Below are 17,799 nucleotides of genomic sequence, written 5' to 3' on the forward strand. Positions count from 1 at the left end.
GGAAACTACAGTGTGCAATCCTAAGAAAAGGAAATAATTAAAAAAGAACAAAGAAAACTTAGTGGATTTGTGGTACAGGATTAAAATTAAACATTCAAATTTATGGGGAGTGTGTGAGGAGAAAAAAACAAAGAAGGTAGAAAGTTTACATACAGAGCAAGAGAATGGGGATTGGAAAGATGGCTCAGCTATAAAGAGCATGAGTTGCTCTTCCAGAGGACCCAAGTCTGAGTCCCAGCAACCACATCAGCTGACTCAAAACCACCTGTAACCAACTCCAGGAAGATCACACACCTCCGGCCTCTGCAGACAAAATGCACCCAAATGCACATATCCACCTATAGCCACCACAAATATACACATAATTAGATAATTATAAATATACACATGTTTAAAAAGCAAGATTCAAGGAGTCATTGGAATGAGAACATGTTTTAATTGGTTTAAAAAAAAAAAAAACTTTCTGAATCTTGGGAAATATTCAAGTACCAGAAAATCTGAGGACTCCCATAAGATTCAACCCAAACAAGATGACATCAAGACCCATTCTAGGCAAAGAACCAAACAGCAAATACAAAAGGAGAATTATTAAACAGCACAAAAGATGCCAAAGCATGCCAGGCATGGTTGTGCAGACCTGTAACCCTGACACTTGCAGGCAGAGGTAAAAGAACTTGGAGTTTAAGGTCAAAATTTGGCTACACAGTAAGTTTGAGGATAACCCAGGATCTTGAAATCCTGAATCCCAAGGAACCAATTAGTAACGTAGAGACACAAGAAAATGTAACACTCTAGTAAAAATTCATAGACTCAGATTATTACTATAATTGATGCTATGAAACTCACATATCAATATTATAGGTTTGTATGAGTACATGCTGATACATGCACATTTATGGGGCGTGCATACATATGGTCGTGTGTGTGTGTGTGTGTGTGAGAGAGAGAGAGAGAGAGAGAGAGAGAGAGAGCGTGCGCATGCATGTGTGTGTGCATGTGAAGCCAGAGAACAACCTTGGGTGTGGTTCCTTCCTGGGTATTATGCACCCTGGTTTTTGAGACTGTGTTTCTCACTGGCCTGGAGCTTGCCAAGTGAAATAGGCTGGTGGCCAGTGAGCCCCATGGATCTCTGTGGCCAGTGAACCGCATGGATCTGTCTCCCCTCTTTGAAACAAGGATTACAGAGGTGTGCTGCAACACTCTTTTTCTTTCCTTTTTTAACAGCACCACAAAAAAATTAAAAATTAAACCAAGAAAATATAGAAGACTCAAATAAACAAAAACATCAGAGAGAAGACATAACTAAATGCCACAGAAACCCAAATGATCACAAATGGCTACTATAGAAAATTTCACTTCAACAAATTGAATAATCTAAAAAAGGATAAATCACAAGAAATATATCATTTTCCATTTTCTATCAATCATAAAGAAAATGAAATATTTAAACAGATCAATAACAAATAAAATGACAGATCAATAACAAAAGTATCATCAAAGGAAACCCCAGGATGCAATGGCATCACTAGTAAATACCAACAAACTTTTCAAGAACTAACACATAAACACATCCCAAAAATTAAAGTAGAGGAAATATTTCTAAATTCATTTTATTTTTCATGAGCTTTTGTTTTTTAATTATGTCCATATGGATGCGGTGTTCGTGTGAATGCAGATACCAAGAGTCCAGAAGAAGACGCTGGATCCTAGATCAGGAATCACAGGCAGTGTGGGTCACCCAACATAGATGCTGGGAAAGCTAACTTGGGTCCCCTATCAGAGCAGTATATACTCTTGACTACTGAGCTGTCTCTCTCCTGCCTCTATAAACTCATAAGGCTGGGATCACTGTGACACCAAAGCCAGAAGAATACACTATAAGAAACACAGATGCAAACATTTTCAACAAATACTAGCCACTGTGAAGGATCTACCACCATGTCCAAGTGGCATTTATAGCTGATATGCAAAGATGGACCATCACATAGAAGCCTATAAATATAGTATACATTAATAGCCTAAAGGAGGACTGGCAAGATTGCTCAGTGAGTAAAGGTGCATGCCACCAAATTGGACAACTTGAGTTTGATCCCCAGGACCCACATCATGGCAAGATAATACTGACTTCTGCAAACTGTCCTCTGATCTGTATGTGTGAACGGCAAACTTGTATACCCAATCTGAGACACATTAATAACAATAATATAATTTAAAACTTTAAGCAATATAAAAGATAAGAATAACATGGTAATTTCAATAGATGCACAAAAAGTATTTGATAGAGCTGAACATTATTTAATGATATAACCTTTCAACACATTAGATGCAGAATAGTCTTCAACACATAAAAGCCACATATGACAAAGCCCTACCTAACTTCTTACTTGATATTGAAAAGTATAAAACTTTTCCTTTAAGGTCAGGCTCACTCTTTCTAGCACAGCACTAGAAATCCTAGCCATAGCAATAGGGAACAGACAGGAAAGGTGACACCCAAATTGTAGGGCAGGCACAAATTGTCCCTGTTTTTCAGATGACTAGAGCTTACAAATAGAAAGCTCTTTAAGATTCCATTACTACTGAGACAAAAGGATGGACCATCTAGAGATTGCCATATCCAGGGATCCATCCCATAATCAGCCTCCAAACGCTGACACCATTGCATACACTAGCAAGATTTTGCTGAAAGGACCCTGATATAGCTGTCTCTTGTGAGACTACGCCGGGGCCTAGCAAACACTTAAGTGGATGCTCACAGTCAGCTATTGGATGGATCACAGGGCCCCCAATGGAGGAGCTAGAACTAACCAGTACCCCGGAGCTCTTGACTCTAGCTGTGTATGTATCAAAAGATGGCCTAGTCGGCCATCACTGGAAAGAGAGGCCCATTGGACTTGCAAACTTTATATGCCCCAGTACAGGGGAACGCCAGGGCCAAAAAGTGGGAGTGGGTGGGTAGGGAAGTGGGGGGAAGGGTATGGGGGACTTTTGGGATAGCATTGGAAATGTAAATGAGGAAAATACCTAATTAAAAAAAAAGGAAAAAAAAAGATTCCATTACTACACATTAGAACAAAATAATGAATTCAGAAATTCTCCATATAAAAATCAAAAGGTCAAAAACATAAACATAAGATCTGGAACCATGAATCTACTTGAAGAAAACACAGAAAAATGTTTCAAGACATTAATAAGGGCAACAATTTTTATATGATGCCAAAAGGAAAAAAAAAACAGGTAAATGGGATTCTATTAAACTAAGACACTTCTAGATAGCTTAGGAAACAATAGTTTGCAGACTGAAAGAAGGATTTGAGAAACATTCATCTGAAAAATAATTAATTTCTAAAATATATATCTTTTTTTATAAAACCAAGTAATACACAATTAAATGTTTGTCTATTAGTTAAACACAAAGACAAAATCGGATAGAGAGGTGCCTAGAAAATAAGCAACAAGGAAGCCTTGAATGTAAACGTCCAGAAGATGCAAAGATCAACAAAATCCAGTAGTTCCCCAGCATGCAAGTTGTCGGAACTCTATATCAGAGCACTGAAAGACAAGTTTGGGCATTAAGACAGCGCTGACAGAATATCTGGTACACCCAAACTTACAAAGATAACTGTTGGACATTTGACAACATTTGAGGTCAAATCAGTAGTAAAGATGCTTTAAAAAGAGAACAAGCAGATAAATAAATGACAATTATTAATTCGAAGAATGGGATTAATGTTATACAATCAGAAAGAAGGCACCCAGGAGGTGCTATGTACCTCAGCTGTAAGCAGTGTTCTCAGAGGTTTGTTAACATCAGGACTGAATTAGAAGCTCCTTAGATTGGTCATAAGCATGTTGGAAGAATAGACCTGTGTGTGAGGAGTGTGGATGCTGAGGACAGAACAGGAAGCTCACACTCTCAAAAATTCTAAAAATTCTTAAAAGTTTGACAGTTCCTAATACAAATAATTATCTTCAATCAAAAAGTGTGTTCATTACAAAAATTATCATACTTTTTCACATAGTATATATATTTGTCAATTAATTTTAGTAAAAAAAATCAACAATAAATTCTAAGTATGGATATCAAGGAGTCAGCTAAAATAGTCAAAGAATTGCTGCCCCTGGAAAACCTAGGTTGGGGGAAATTGAAGATAGAGCTTGTTTTTGTAATAAGCTTAACCAAACTGCAGAACTTTTATAATTATTGGGATAACCTTGACAAATTTATGTTTGAACAAATGAATATTTGAAATGTGGCATATAGTACATCAAAAGATCAAAAGGGATGTAATTAATGAAGAACTGTACCAAATAATCGGAAATAGTAAAGACTGTGTGAAGAAGTAGTGTCAGTGAGATACTCATATTAAGATGTGAAAAAGGGCCGGGCTGGTGAGATGGCTCAGTGGGTAAGAGCACCCGACTGCTCTTCCGAAGGTCCTGAGTTCAAATCCCAGCAACCACATGGTGGCTCACAACCATCCGTAATGAGATCTGACTCCCTCTTCTAGAGTGTCTGAAGACAGCTATAGTGTATTTACATATAATAAATAAATAAATCTTTAAAAAAATAAAAAAGAAAGAAAAAGGGATGCTTACAGGATGTTATATTTTGGCCTCCCTGATTAGAAAGTTAGGAATAGAGGTTTACTCCCCATTAAAAGATTTTTTTCAAACTGTAGGCTAGAAGTTAACTTAAAGATTACTTATAAGCAAAAGGTAGAGCCACATGAGATGCCTTACAAACATCTTCATACTGCCGTTGTAGTTCATCCAAAGTAAATATAATGTCTCCAATGTCCATAGTGTGGTAATCTGTAATAGAGAGAGGAATTTAAAGTATTTGCATTATTTTTGAACATAGATATAGCTGCCAACCTGGATACAATACGAATATGATTCAGAAGCGTGGGAAAGCGGCATCAGAGGGGCAGCCACTGTGAGCTTTGAGTACTATCTGAAACTGTTCATTAGTAACTCAGGACACAATGAAGTAACAAATTAAGACCTTAGTTTTCTTCATTAAAGGAAAGAATCACACTTTAAGTGTCTATGGTAGATAATCTGGTTAGCATTTTATATTTTTTGATGATTTACTATAGATAGAACTTCAGGCATTTACTCCTTTGTCTCAGTTTCTAGATTGTGAGCTCAAGAAAGGAGAATGTGTATTTCAATTATTTCCCCAACTCTTAGCAAAACATCTACTTCCTACCACTTAAAAATGATTTTGATGGGGCTGGAAAGATGGCTCAGTGGTTGAGAGCACTGACTGCTCTTCCAGAGGTCCTGAGTACAATTCCCAGCAACCATGGAGGCTCACAACCATCTGTAACAAGATCTGATGCCCTCTTCTGGTGAGTCTGAAGAGAGTGACAGTGTATAAATAAAATCTACTTAAGAGCATCTACAGAGTCAATCTCTCTACATGTGTATCATAAGTGATGTTCCAAATCTTTGTGTCCCTTAATATGTAAGCCAAACAGCTTGAGACCTACCCCCATACCATATAGTATCAAAAATCTATATCCACCTAAACACTGAAGGCTCCTAAGCAGTTTTTATTTCTGAAGTCAACCTTTCTACCCTCGTAGATTGTTTTTGCTTTGTTTTTGAGATAAAATCTGATGCTATAACTTAAGTTGGCCTGGAACTGACTGTATAGTCCCTGCAGGCCCCAAACTGGAACAAGTATGGGAATTACAGGCATGTACTAGGATCACAGGCATGTACCAGGATAATATCCATGTGCTGGGATCACAGACATGTGCCAGGATCACACACATGTGACAGGATCATAGACATGTGCCACCACACACACCCAGCTCCCATAGATCCTTAATCTTACGCCACCATCCACAGACTCTATCTTCTCTCCACCATAGGGAGAACCAACACAGAACTTAGAAACCTTTCTGCCTTCATCAATGTCTCCCAATTACTTGTAACTAATGAGAAAAGCATACGATTACGTTTCAGTCTGAATTTGTACTGATCCCAACCCATCTACTTCTCCGTCAATCTTCTACTTCTAAGCCATAACTCTGAGCCAAGTTTCTGTTATTTTCTCATTGTGTGTACTTTAACTTGTCTCTCTGCACAGTTTAGGGACTTCCCAGTTGATTTTAACTCTCATGATCAAACACACCTATTTAAACAATTTTTTGTGGGTCCTGGAGATAGATATAGCACTGGCAGAGTGTTTGGCTAGCATGCCTGAGGTACTCCCAACACACAGGAGTGATTTTAATATTGAAAGACAAGGAGCTTCCGTGTGATGATGTATGGGATGTGTGTATGAAGAGAAGGATAGTCAAGGAAATTTTTTTAAAAATATTGGCTATTTGGCAGGAAAAGGTACCATATGTAGCTGCAATTCTGAAAGGACACAGAAATCAAGAATGGGTTCTGAAATAGAACTGAAGATCTAAGTAAATGGCAGATAATACAAGGCAATTTTCCTAGTAAATGTTCCTATAACCAAAGCAACCTGACAGGAAAGTATTCATCACTGAAGGAAGTCAGGACAGGAACTCAAACAGAGCAGGAACCTGGAGGCAGGAGCCGATGCAGAGGCCATGGAGGGATGCTACTTACTGCTTTGTTCCTGTGGCTTGCTCAGCCAGCTTTCTTACAGAACCCAGGACCATCAGCCCAGGGATGGCACCACCCACAATGGGCTTGCCTATGGCCTATTATAGAGGCACTTTCTCAACAGATGTCCCCTCTGATAACTTCTGATAGCTTCTGTCAAAGTAACATAAAACTAGCCAGCACAGCCTGGAATATCACCTTAAATGTTCTTTATCCTAAGAGCTGTTGTTGAACATTACACCAGGAGCGTAATATGATAAGATCTGTGCTTTGGTCATTCTGCCCGGAGTGCAAAAGGATCAAAGCTGTTATGGGTAGACTTGGGAGGCTGAACTGCCGTAGTCTCAAAGAAAAGGTATGCTCATTAAAGTGGATTAAAGTAGGGCAGTATGTTTCAGAAATATCTCAGAGTTTAAACTAAGAGAACTTTACAATGTAGACTTGTTGAAGATGACTCCAGCTTCTACTTCACCCCCCTATTTATAATTACAAGCTCTCTGATAGATGTTTACAGCCAATTTCTACAGAAATTCTTTGAAATGAGTTTTATTTGCTCAGTCTACCTTCCCAAATCACATGGGAGTCCTGAAGACTTAGATGAGAATCCATAAATCAAAACATAAGGTTCTACAATATTCCACGTAGATCAGTTGTCCTGGTAGGGCAGACCCTAAAGACTATCAAACAATATGGCTTGAAATTTGTCTCTAGAAGTCTCCTCTTTTATGAATACTACACACACTTACCATGCAAGAGCTCACCATAAATCATAACCTAGAGCTCTGGGAGGCCAAAGCAGAAGGATTTCCACAAATTCAAAGCCAGCCTAAGGCTACAGAATGATTTCTAGGCAAGTCTGAGATACAGAGTGAGATCCTGCCTCAAAAACACAAAGGCGTGGGGCTGGAGAAATAAGAGTTAAGAACACGTCACACATGCAGAAGACCAAAGCTCAGTCCACAGCGCCCACATGGCGGCTCACAGATGTCTGTAAGCTCTGGTTCCAGGGGATCCAATCCCTTTCTGGCCTCTGTGGGTACGTGCATGTGGTGTGTATACATATCTGTAGCCCAAACAACTTAATGCAGATAAAGAAATAGCAAACCTATGGAACTATTCATAGCTCAGTTCTAGCTCCTCTGTGTCCAACAGCAGCCTTACGCACAGCTGACTGCAGGTATTCACCACAGAGCAGTATCATTTCTATGGTCCTCTCTACACTATAGCTGTGTTTTATTCACCTTTATTGTTATCTTTATTCCACCTATCATTACTCCAGGCATAGTAGGTATTAAATAGCTAATTGGCTTGTCGAATGAATAAATCATTCCATCAATCACTAACCAATCTACTGTAGGCTGTCTATCCTCTGGGCAAATATCAGCATGATACAGAATCTATTGTAGGCTGTCTATCCTCTGGGCAAACATCAGCATGATACAGAACATCTCACAAATTCGTATAAAATTTGACGTCAAGCTGTGCTGCATAGAGGATAACCAAACAGGATAGGAAATGTTAATCAAAACAACACAAGAAAATAGAGAATTCGAGAACTCTGTGTCTCATTTCTGAAGTCAACAGTCCTCCCTTGTGCTATAAGAAATGACTCATCTATAAAGACAAGAAATGACCACTGAAAACCAGGTGAGGCTGGCTGTTTTAAGATTTTAATTTCTAGTTTATTTTATTGTGTGTATACATATATATGTATATATACATATGTGTGTGTGTATATATATATATATATATATATATATATATATATATATATATGTCACATTGTGTGGTCAAGTATTCATGCTAACAAGGCAAGCCCTTCACCAACTGAGCTATCTCACCACCTCAGTGTTGAGGTGTGTGTGTGTGTATTTTAAGATAGAGTCTTACTATGTGACTAACCCTGGTTGGCCAGGAACTCATAGAAACCAGACTCATGGAGGTCTGCCTACCCCTGCCTCCCAAGAACTGAGATTAAAAGTGTTTGAGACCCTGCCTGGCCATGATGAGATTTTTTTTTAATTCATTTTATTAGCTTTCAAAAATATATCAAACTAGAAAAACTGTAGAACATTCTCATGTATCTTCCACGCAGTACCAGTAGCAAACGGTAAAGTCAGGGGAGAAAAGCCTTCAGGCTAATAGTGTGTGACAGAACTGATTTGGAAAAGTCAGATAACTCACTGTCCTCATAAGCATGCTGCATCACGTCCTTGAGCATCTCAGGGTTCACTGAGATATCCATGCTTTCCAAAACAGCAGCCACGTCAGTGGTGGCCACGCGGCCACTTTTCACCTTAGAAAATATCTTCAAGGCATTTTGAAATTCTGGAGGGGAAAAAAAAATGAACAAAAGTTATGGGACTGCAAGGATGGACAGCTCTTCCCGGAGAACAGCCTGATTTTGTACCAGTCACCTAGTAAGAAAAAGGTTACCCCAGGCGCACAGGTTTCATTGTGACATTCCATACACACACACACACACACACACCATACTTCCACCATATTCACCTGCATTACCCTCCTCTTCCTCCCGATCTGAACACTCACCTTTCCCTTCCCCCTCTACTTTCAAGTCTTTTGTCGCTACTGTTGAACGGATGTTTAAATATGGCTACTTATAGGATCATGAGTAAGGAATTATTTATAGGATCTGGGCACCTTACCAGTGAGGAAAATAAGGAGAGATCTCTTGATTCCCAATAGTATGCTTTGATGGTTTGTTTTGTTTGGGGGCATTTTGTTTGCTTGTTTTTTAGGTTCTGTAAGACCTAGGCCCTCTGATTCTCCCTTGCTACTAATTGGTAATTTGTTTGCCTTGAAAACACATTTGTATTACATATACATGTATTTGTGAGCAACAGTGGTGTATTAGAAAGTATTCTAACTGGATGTAGTGGTGCAGGCTTGTAATCCAAGTTCTTAGGAGGTAGAGCTGGGGAAATCAAGAATTCACAGCCAGCCTCAGCTACATAGTAAATTCAAAATCAGTCTAGATGACAAAAGACCCTGTCTCAAAATAGGATAAAAATATTCTAAAGTGAATATTAAACTTATAATAAGCTAGAAAGAGCTGAAGTTCTTTTAGAGTTCAATGCTTAGACATCTTACATCTAAATTTTAGATAATATATTATTTTTTATTTTGTTTTAAAAGGAATATGGGAAATATGAGATCTTGACTACTCTCAAAACATTTTGACCATAAACACAAAACAAATATTGCTAATCCCAAGAAGAGCTTGCTGACAAGAGCCTGGTATAGCTGTACCCTGAGAGGCTCTGCCCAAGCATGACCAATATAGATGCAGATGCATGCAGTCAGACATGGGACTGAGCGCAGGGATCCCATTGGAAGAGTTAGGGCAAGACTGAAGGAGCACCCCTAGGAAGAACAATAATATCAATCAATCAGACCCCTGAGAGCTCCCAGGGACTAACCACCAACCAAAGAGTACACAGGGGGTGCCCATGGCTCCAGCTGGATATGTAGCAGAGGAATGCCTTATCGGGCATCACTGGGAGGGGAGCCCCTCAGTCCTGTGAAGGCTCGATGACCCAGGGTAGGGGAACACTAGGATGCTGAGGCAGGAGTGGGTGGGTGGGTGGGTGAGTGGGGGAGCACCCTCATAGAAGCAGAGGGAAGGGGAGGGGATAGGGGGTTTGTGGAGGAGAAAACTGGGAAGGGGGATAACATTTGAAATGTAAATAAATAAAATAACCAATAAAAAATGAACATAAATAAATAAATAAACTCAAGAAATAGGCACTAAAATATAAGCGATAGTTTATAGCTATGAAGTATTTACAAGTCTACACACATAGGTGGATAGAAAAAAAGGCTTTAAGTTGGATAACAACTAAACAAAGAAGCCCAGTATCATGGGAACTTGAAGGAAAATCTAAATAGGAGGTAAAGAATCAAAAGGGGTGGAAATAAGGCAAGTATCTTATCTATTGTACACAAGTAAGGCGTTTAATAACATTAGGTGAGTGAATTAAAAGCAGTTTTGCTTGCATTTCCTGGAATAAGAATACTACACCACACTCTTGGATTCTCGAGTCTAAGACAACACAGTCTGATAGACTGTAAAATACATGATCCCAAGGACTGAGCTAAGAAATTGATCTTGCCTAATGGGAACAGAAAACACTAGCGGTCTCAGAGTTTTGGAAGTATTATTTCTATAACTAGCATGAACAGTGCTTACAATAGCTTCATTGTTTACTTGTAATCCAAAATAAATAACTGAGAAGTCAATAAGTATCTGAAGGCTCAGGGAGAAGTTACAGTGGACGAAGAACTATCGGTGGAGAAGAAAACACAACTTCAACCGAAAACAAGCACACACAAGAACAAAAACGCATACATAAAAACATGGAGGTTTGCCTGAAGAGAGGTTTATGGTTAACCAGGGAAAGAAGATTCTTTTTATAAAATATTCTGTAGAGAAATTTAGATAATCAAAATTATACCAGTCTCAGGGCCAGTGAAATGGCTCCCCAGGTAACCTGAGTTCAGTCCCCCAGAACTCATGGTGGAAGGGGAGAACTGAATCCGCAAAGTTTGAAAGTTGTCCTCTGACCCTATACACACACACCATGGTGTGCACGTGTGAGCATGTGTGTGTGTGTGTGTGTGTGTGTGTGTGTGTGTGTGTGTGTATGTGTGTGTGTGTGTGTGTGTGTGTGTGTGTGCACATGCACTCTTAAGTGCTGAACCATCTCTTCAGCCCCTGATTTGTTTTTGTCATAAAAAAAAAAACATTTAAAAACTTAGATTAGGGCCAGTAAAGATGGCCGAGTAGGTAAAAGCATTTGCTACTCAAGCCTGACAATTTCTGGATTTTTTAATTTAATTTCTGGATCACACACACACACACTAATTTTTTTTTAAATGACTCCATCTAAGGGCAAGGGAGATGGTCTGGTTGGTTAAAAGCTTGCCACAGTGTGAGGACCTGAGTTCTGGTCCCCCGAGACGCCCTTAGACCAGGCATGGTCTCACTGGTCTGTAATCCCTGTGGTGAGAAGCAGAGGGCTAGAAACTCAGTAGATGCTCACAAACCAGTGAGCCTAATGTACCCAGTAGGAAGAACAAGAGGCTGTCCCAAAGAAGGTAGAAAGCCAGACTCAGCACTCAAGTTGTCCTCTGACCCCCATGTGTACACCTATATATACACAAGAACATATACATACATAAAAAATGAAATAATTCATCTAGTTATTTACCAGTTACATACGGAAAAACAGGAGTTTAACAATAGAAAATTATACTGCTGCAGTGACCCAGGGGTCAGTGTGTGTGTGTGTGTGTGTGTGTGTGTGTGTGTGTCTGTGTGTGTCTGTGTGTGTCTGTGTGTGTGTGTCTCTGTGTGTGTGTCTGTGTGTGTGTGTCTGTGTGTCTCTGTGTCTGTGTGTCTGTGTGTCTGTGTGTGTGTGTCTGTGTGTGTGTATGTGTGTCTGTGTGTGTCTGTGTGTGTCTGTGTGTGTGTCTGTGTGTGTGTGTTTCAGAGATTTTAAATTAGGTTGTCAGGTTTCAGTAGCAAATGCTTTTACCTACTCGGCCATCTTTACTGGCTCTAAATTTTTAAATGTCTTTAATGACAAAACAAAAATCAGGGGCTGAAGAGATGGTTCAGCAGTTAAGAGGTGCTTGCCACTCTCAGGGAACTCCAGTTTGGTACCCAGGACTCATACCAGGTCCATGGTATCGGATGCCCTCTTCTGACCTCTGTGGATACCTTCACACATATGGGACACATACATGGGAGAGAGAGGGGGAGAGACAGAGACAGACAAAGACAGAGATGACAGTCAGTCAGACAAACAGACAGACAGACAGACAGATAGAGAAACAGAGATTCACATTTAAAAAAAAACTTTTTAAAAACTCCTGTCTAATTTGTGTACTCTATCAAGTAAAAGAACATGAGGTTCTAAGAAGACAGAAGATGCTCTCTCTAGCCCTACATTGAAACCGGTTACTATCCAAAACATTCTCTTTTATACTTTTGATTAATATTATCTTTACCTGGATCCTGAGAGGCTGATGGAGAAGTGTCGTTCATGACCTTAAGGAACTCTGTAAAATCCAGGATTCCATTAACTATAAAAAGGGTTCAGAATCAAGGAGACAGAGAGCGTCAGTAAACTCATTAAGCTTAAAATGCAAACAGAAAACGTGAGTGTAATTCACTGATATCAGAATCTCGTTGCCTGTCTGCAAGAGCCATCGCACATTTCCATTCTATAGAGAATATACATATATATATACACATATACATACATATATATATACATACATATATATTTATATTTATATTTATATTTATATTTATATTTATATTTATATTTAAAAGAGAGAAGCCTGACCAGGAAAGAACTCAAATACCATATTAAATAATAAACAGTATTTCCATAATTGAACACCAAGGATCAGGGATTATCAGTACTTTCCTGATCTTTATTCATGGTTCCACCAAATTTGTATTTGTAACTTGCACTTGTGGAGGGATATCTGCATGTAAGTGTAAGTTTGGGCAGAGGTCAGAAGAGAGCGTCAGATCTCCAGGAGCAGAAGTTACTAATGGTTTTGAACCATGCAGCCTGGATGCTGGGAACCAAACTCTGGCCCTTTACAAAACAGCAAATATTCTTAATTGCCCCAGACATCTCTCTAGCCCCCAAAATGACACATGACAAAAAAAGTATGCCAGCTTCTGCAATTCATATTCAGAAATCAAAGTGAAAGCAAAGGGCCCATGGGTATTTGTATTTTTCATTGACATTTTTTCTCCTTTGGACTTTCAAGACAGGGTCTGGGGTAGCCCAGGCTGGCCCAGAACATATTATGTAGCCAATGATAACCTAATTCTTCTGTTTTGACCTTCCAAGCACTGGGATAAAAGTTGTTTCCCACCACACCCAGCTTCTCTTATAGGCATGTATACAGTCACACCCAGTTTTTTACAGATGCTTGGCTTCAAACTCAGGTCCTTACGCTTGCATGCAAGTGCTCTTACTCACTGAGCCATCTTGCTAGCCCTCATTGTAGTCATTAATCTCCTCATCCATACATTAAAGGATCTCTGATATGTAATTTAGAATTTTTGGATGATACCCAGGAGGGGTATAGCTGGGTTATAGGGTAGTTCTCGTTTCTCTCTCTCTCTCTCTCTCTCTCTCTCTCTCTCTCTCTCTCTCTCTGACATTCTGACACCATTCAATATAAGCTAGACTAATGTAAATGACAAATATTTATAACCACCAAGATATGGTGTGTTTTTCTTGACTCCTAAAAATTGTGACGTATATAATCAGGCATAGAATGTTGACATCATGATGTGTACTCCACCTGACTATAAAACATTAGGAATCTTTTTCCTGTGCTTCTTTCAAAAAATCAAAACCTTTGAAACATAATTTGGCATAAACTATCTTCCCACAGTCAGTCTTGAAAATTGTAAGGAAATCAAATTTAAAAGTTACACACATCAAGGCATGTATCATGACAGACTTGGAAAGAAGTCCCACATTCACCCGTGAGATAGTGGACATGAAGCTGTCTTCTTTCTGGAATAAGCAGCCCAACTCAATGGCAGTGGAGCCAGGAGACGTCACCGGTGGACTGAGGCTTTCCACTGGCTTTCACTCTCATTATGTCAAAGTGCTTATTCCAGAAAGATTCAGGCAACAGAAAAACAAAATATGATGTAGCTTCACGGCATAACAGCATACAAATGATTAAGCAAACAAGAGGTAGATACAAAAATGCAAAAGGAATCTTTTTATATAATATTGATATAAAAATCAAGATTATATACATCATGATAACTTTGTAAAAAAAATTTTAAATAGATATTTAAATACTCTGAAAACATATCCATAACAATGAAAGTATATAAAAGGGAATAAAAACCCATGCCTTTAATCCCAGCACTTGGGAGGCAGAAGCAGGCAGATTTCTGAGTTCGAGGCCAGCCTGGTCTACAGAGTGAGTTCCAGGACAGCCAGGGCTACACAGAGAAACCCTGTCTCAAAAAAACCAAAAAAGAAAAAAAAAAAAGGAATAAGAACATACAACTCGGGATAGAACTTTCCTCAAACTGGAGAAACTGAAAAATTGGGCTGTTTTGTGGACTTTATGATTCGATGCAAATCACTGTGAAGATCTTGGGTTTCATCTGGGGAGACTGGCTCAGATATTTATTACATCGTTAATGTGGCATCACTGTTAAAATAACTAAATGAAAGTAGTCCCTCTGTAGTTCAATGATGAAACTGTATCAAAGTCCAGAGCAGTAATCAATCCAACTGCGTTCACCTGAGGCATCGCTTTTTAGTCGTTGTAAGCCATGCTTTTAAAGCGTTATAAAAGCTTCACGTTGTATTTACCGTTTAGCCTTCCTATCATCATCTATAATTAGTCAGATAAACATAACTGACATTCATGCATGCAGGATGAGACAACTTACCATCGATGCTAACGGCCTTCAGCGCCTGACGAACTTCTGAATCACTGGTAGAAATCTTCAAGGCGTGAAGGACCTCCGGCAAGTCGTTCACGTAAATCTTACCGCTGCGAACTTTACTGAAAATGAGACAGCCCTTGGAAAGGGCTGCACACACAGAGAACACTTGATTACTTACAGTGAGCAGCCAGCATGACTGCCCCACACTCCCACAGGAGAAAACAATAATGAAACGAGAAAGAGGTGTGCAATTGCCTGCCCAGGCTTTCCCTTTCAGATCTAACTGTGATTTAGATATGTCCAGAGGAGTGAGCCTTCCTTCTCTGTTCCTGCAGCACACGGGGTGCATTGCAAACAGCACGTTTTATGTTCTTATTGTTTCTAGAAGACAAGATTTTTCTTTTTTTCCTCTTTCCAGCGATACTGTATAGACTCTCCTCCCCCTCAAAATTAAAAAAAAAAAAAAAAAAGGCTGTCGAATTGAATTTTGTTTAGTTCAGTGAAGACAATATTTAAGAAAAAGATCCAATAGCCAGGAAAGTCAGGGTAGGATGATTAAAATTCAGGGCCTGCTTGGGTTGCATAGTGAGTTCCAGGTCAACCTGGGACAGAGGGAGGGAGGGAGAGAGGGAGGGAGGGAGGGAGGGAGGGAGGGAGGGAGGGAGGGAGGGAGGGACAAATATAAAAGGAAGAAGTCATAGAAAGGGGGTGGGAGAAAGGAAAATAATAACAATAAAGGGGGTTGGAGGAACGGAGGTAGAAGACAGGCAGTTCAGTAAAATGGGAAGCAAAAATAATGGGGTACTAATGAAAACAAAGTATTTAAGAAGCTTCTCTGGGCTGGGGCGGAGGCTCAGTGATTAAGAACCCTGGTTCTTCCAGACTAGGTTTCCATTCCTTGCACCCACTGCAGCTCACAACTGCCTGTGCATCCAGTTCTAGGGCATCAGATGCCTCTGCTGACCTCCATGAACACACACACGATGCACAGACATACATGCAGGAAAACCAAACACACACATTTAAAAAAGAAGGAGGAGGAGGAAGAGGAGGAGGAGGAAGAGAGGGGGAGGAAGAATAGAAACGGGAAAAGAAACTTCAAATACAGAACATTAATAACAAGACTTAATTGTGACTTTTATCTCAGCACTTGGGAGGCAGAGGCATGGGGATCTCCATGAGATCCAGGCCAGCCTGATCTACATAGTGGGCTAGAGTTACATTGTGTGACCAAGTCTCAAAACAAATACACATAGCATATATAAATATATATTTGTTCTTTATATTATACGCACTTATATCATATATACTTATGTTATACATTATCTATATGAACATATTGTAGATTTATCATATATATATCATTAACATATAAATGCATATATATATATATATGCATATATAACCCTGCAGAAGCAGAAATAAATAAGTATAAATGAAATGTAAAGGGATTGGTCTGTTGAAAGGGAACCATTTCTGAAGAGAGAGAAGGGGAGACTGTGAAAGGTGTTTATAAGTCTGTGGATATTAAGCAAGAATTGTAGGAAGTGTTCCCAGTAGTTTTTATTACCTCTCTATGAAGAAACAAACCTATATGATGTAGCAATCCTACCTCTGAGGTTTTATTTTTAATAAACAATGGAATCAGCTACACTGGGAATGACAGCAGCATATCTACAATCCTAGCACTTGGAAGTCAGAGCAGGCCAGTCAGAGGCAAAACTCGTTCTCTGCCTCACTGGGAGTTTGAGGACAGCCTAGACTACATGAAGCTATTTCACCGTTCACTTCATTTTGAGTCTGAGGGCAGCCTGGGCTACATAAAGCAGAGACTGAAGGAATGACCATCCAGAGACTGCCCCACCTGGGGATCCACCCCATAAACAACCACCAAACCCAGACACTAGTGCAGATGGCAACAAGATCTTGCTGACAGGAGTTTGATATAGCTGTCTCCTGAGAGGATCTGCCAGTGCCTGGCAAATACAGAAGTGGATGCTCACAGTCATCCATTGGACAGAGGACAGGGTCCCCAATGGAGGAGCCAGAGAAAGTACCCAGGGAGCTGAAGGGGTTTGCAGCCCCATAAGAGGATCAACCATATGAACTAACCAATAACCCCAGAGCTCCCTGGGACTAAACCACCAGTCAAAGAAAACACATGGTGGGACTCATATCTCTAGCTGCATATGTAGCAGAGGATGGCCTAGTTGGTCATCAATGGGAGGAGAAGCCCTTGGTCTTGTGAAGACTCTATGCCCCAGTATAGGGGAATGCCAGGGCCAGGATGTGGGAGTGGGTGAGTTGGGGAGCAGGGGATAGGGGATTTTCAGAGCGAAAACTAGGAAAGGGGATTACATTTGAAATGTAAATTTAAAAAAATATCTAATAATAGAAAAAAAGCTATCTCATCCTCCACCTCTTTGTAAGTCTAAGGACTGCCTGGGCTAATAAAGTTATCTCACCCTTCACTTCATTGCGAATTTGAGGCCAGCCTGGCTCACATGGAGCTATCTCATCCTCTGTCTCGTTGTGGGTTTGAGGCCAGACTGGGCTACATGAAGCCATAAATAAATAAATAAATAAATACCCACTTTAAATCAGAATCTCAATAAGATAGCACCTCCATCCCTGTGACCAGCAGTATTCACAGTTGCCAAGACATAGAATCAAAATACAAAAACTACAGCCATCAAAAGATGAATTAATTTTTAAGCAAGGTATATACACAG

General features: G+C 39.7%; 1 protein-coding gene across 1 annotated transcript in view; it reads right to left on the bottom strand.

Annotated features, from left to right (window-relative positions):
• Efcab3 (EF-hand calcium binding domain 3) overlaps positions 1-17,799 on the bottom strand; it is a 418,970-nt gene that overhangs the window by 387,755 nt on the left and 13,416 nt on the right. The window contains exons 6-9 of the mRNA XM_085829216.1: positions 15,071-15,214; positions 12,628-12,702; positions 8,779-8,922; positions 4,744-4,815 (exon numbers count right to left, since the gene is read on the bottom strand). Of these exons, the coding sequence (XP_085685342.1) occupies positions 4,744-4,815; positions 8,779-8,922; positions 12,628-12,702; positions 15,071-15,214 (435 nt within the window). The remainder of the gene's footprint in view (positions 1-4,743; positions 4,816-8,778; positions 8,923-12,627; positions 12,703-15,070; positions 15,215-17,799) is intronic.

Source organism: Mus caroli, unplaced genomic scaffold (genome assembly GCF_978045245.1).
Source record: "Mus caroli unplaced genomic scaffold, Mus_caroli_1 scaffold_13, whole genome shotgun sequence".
NCBI lineage: Eukaryota > Metazoa > Chordata > Mammalia > Rodentia > Muridae > Mus > Mus caroli.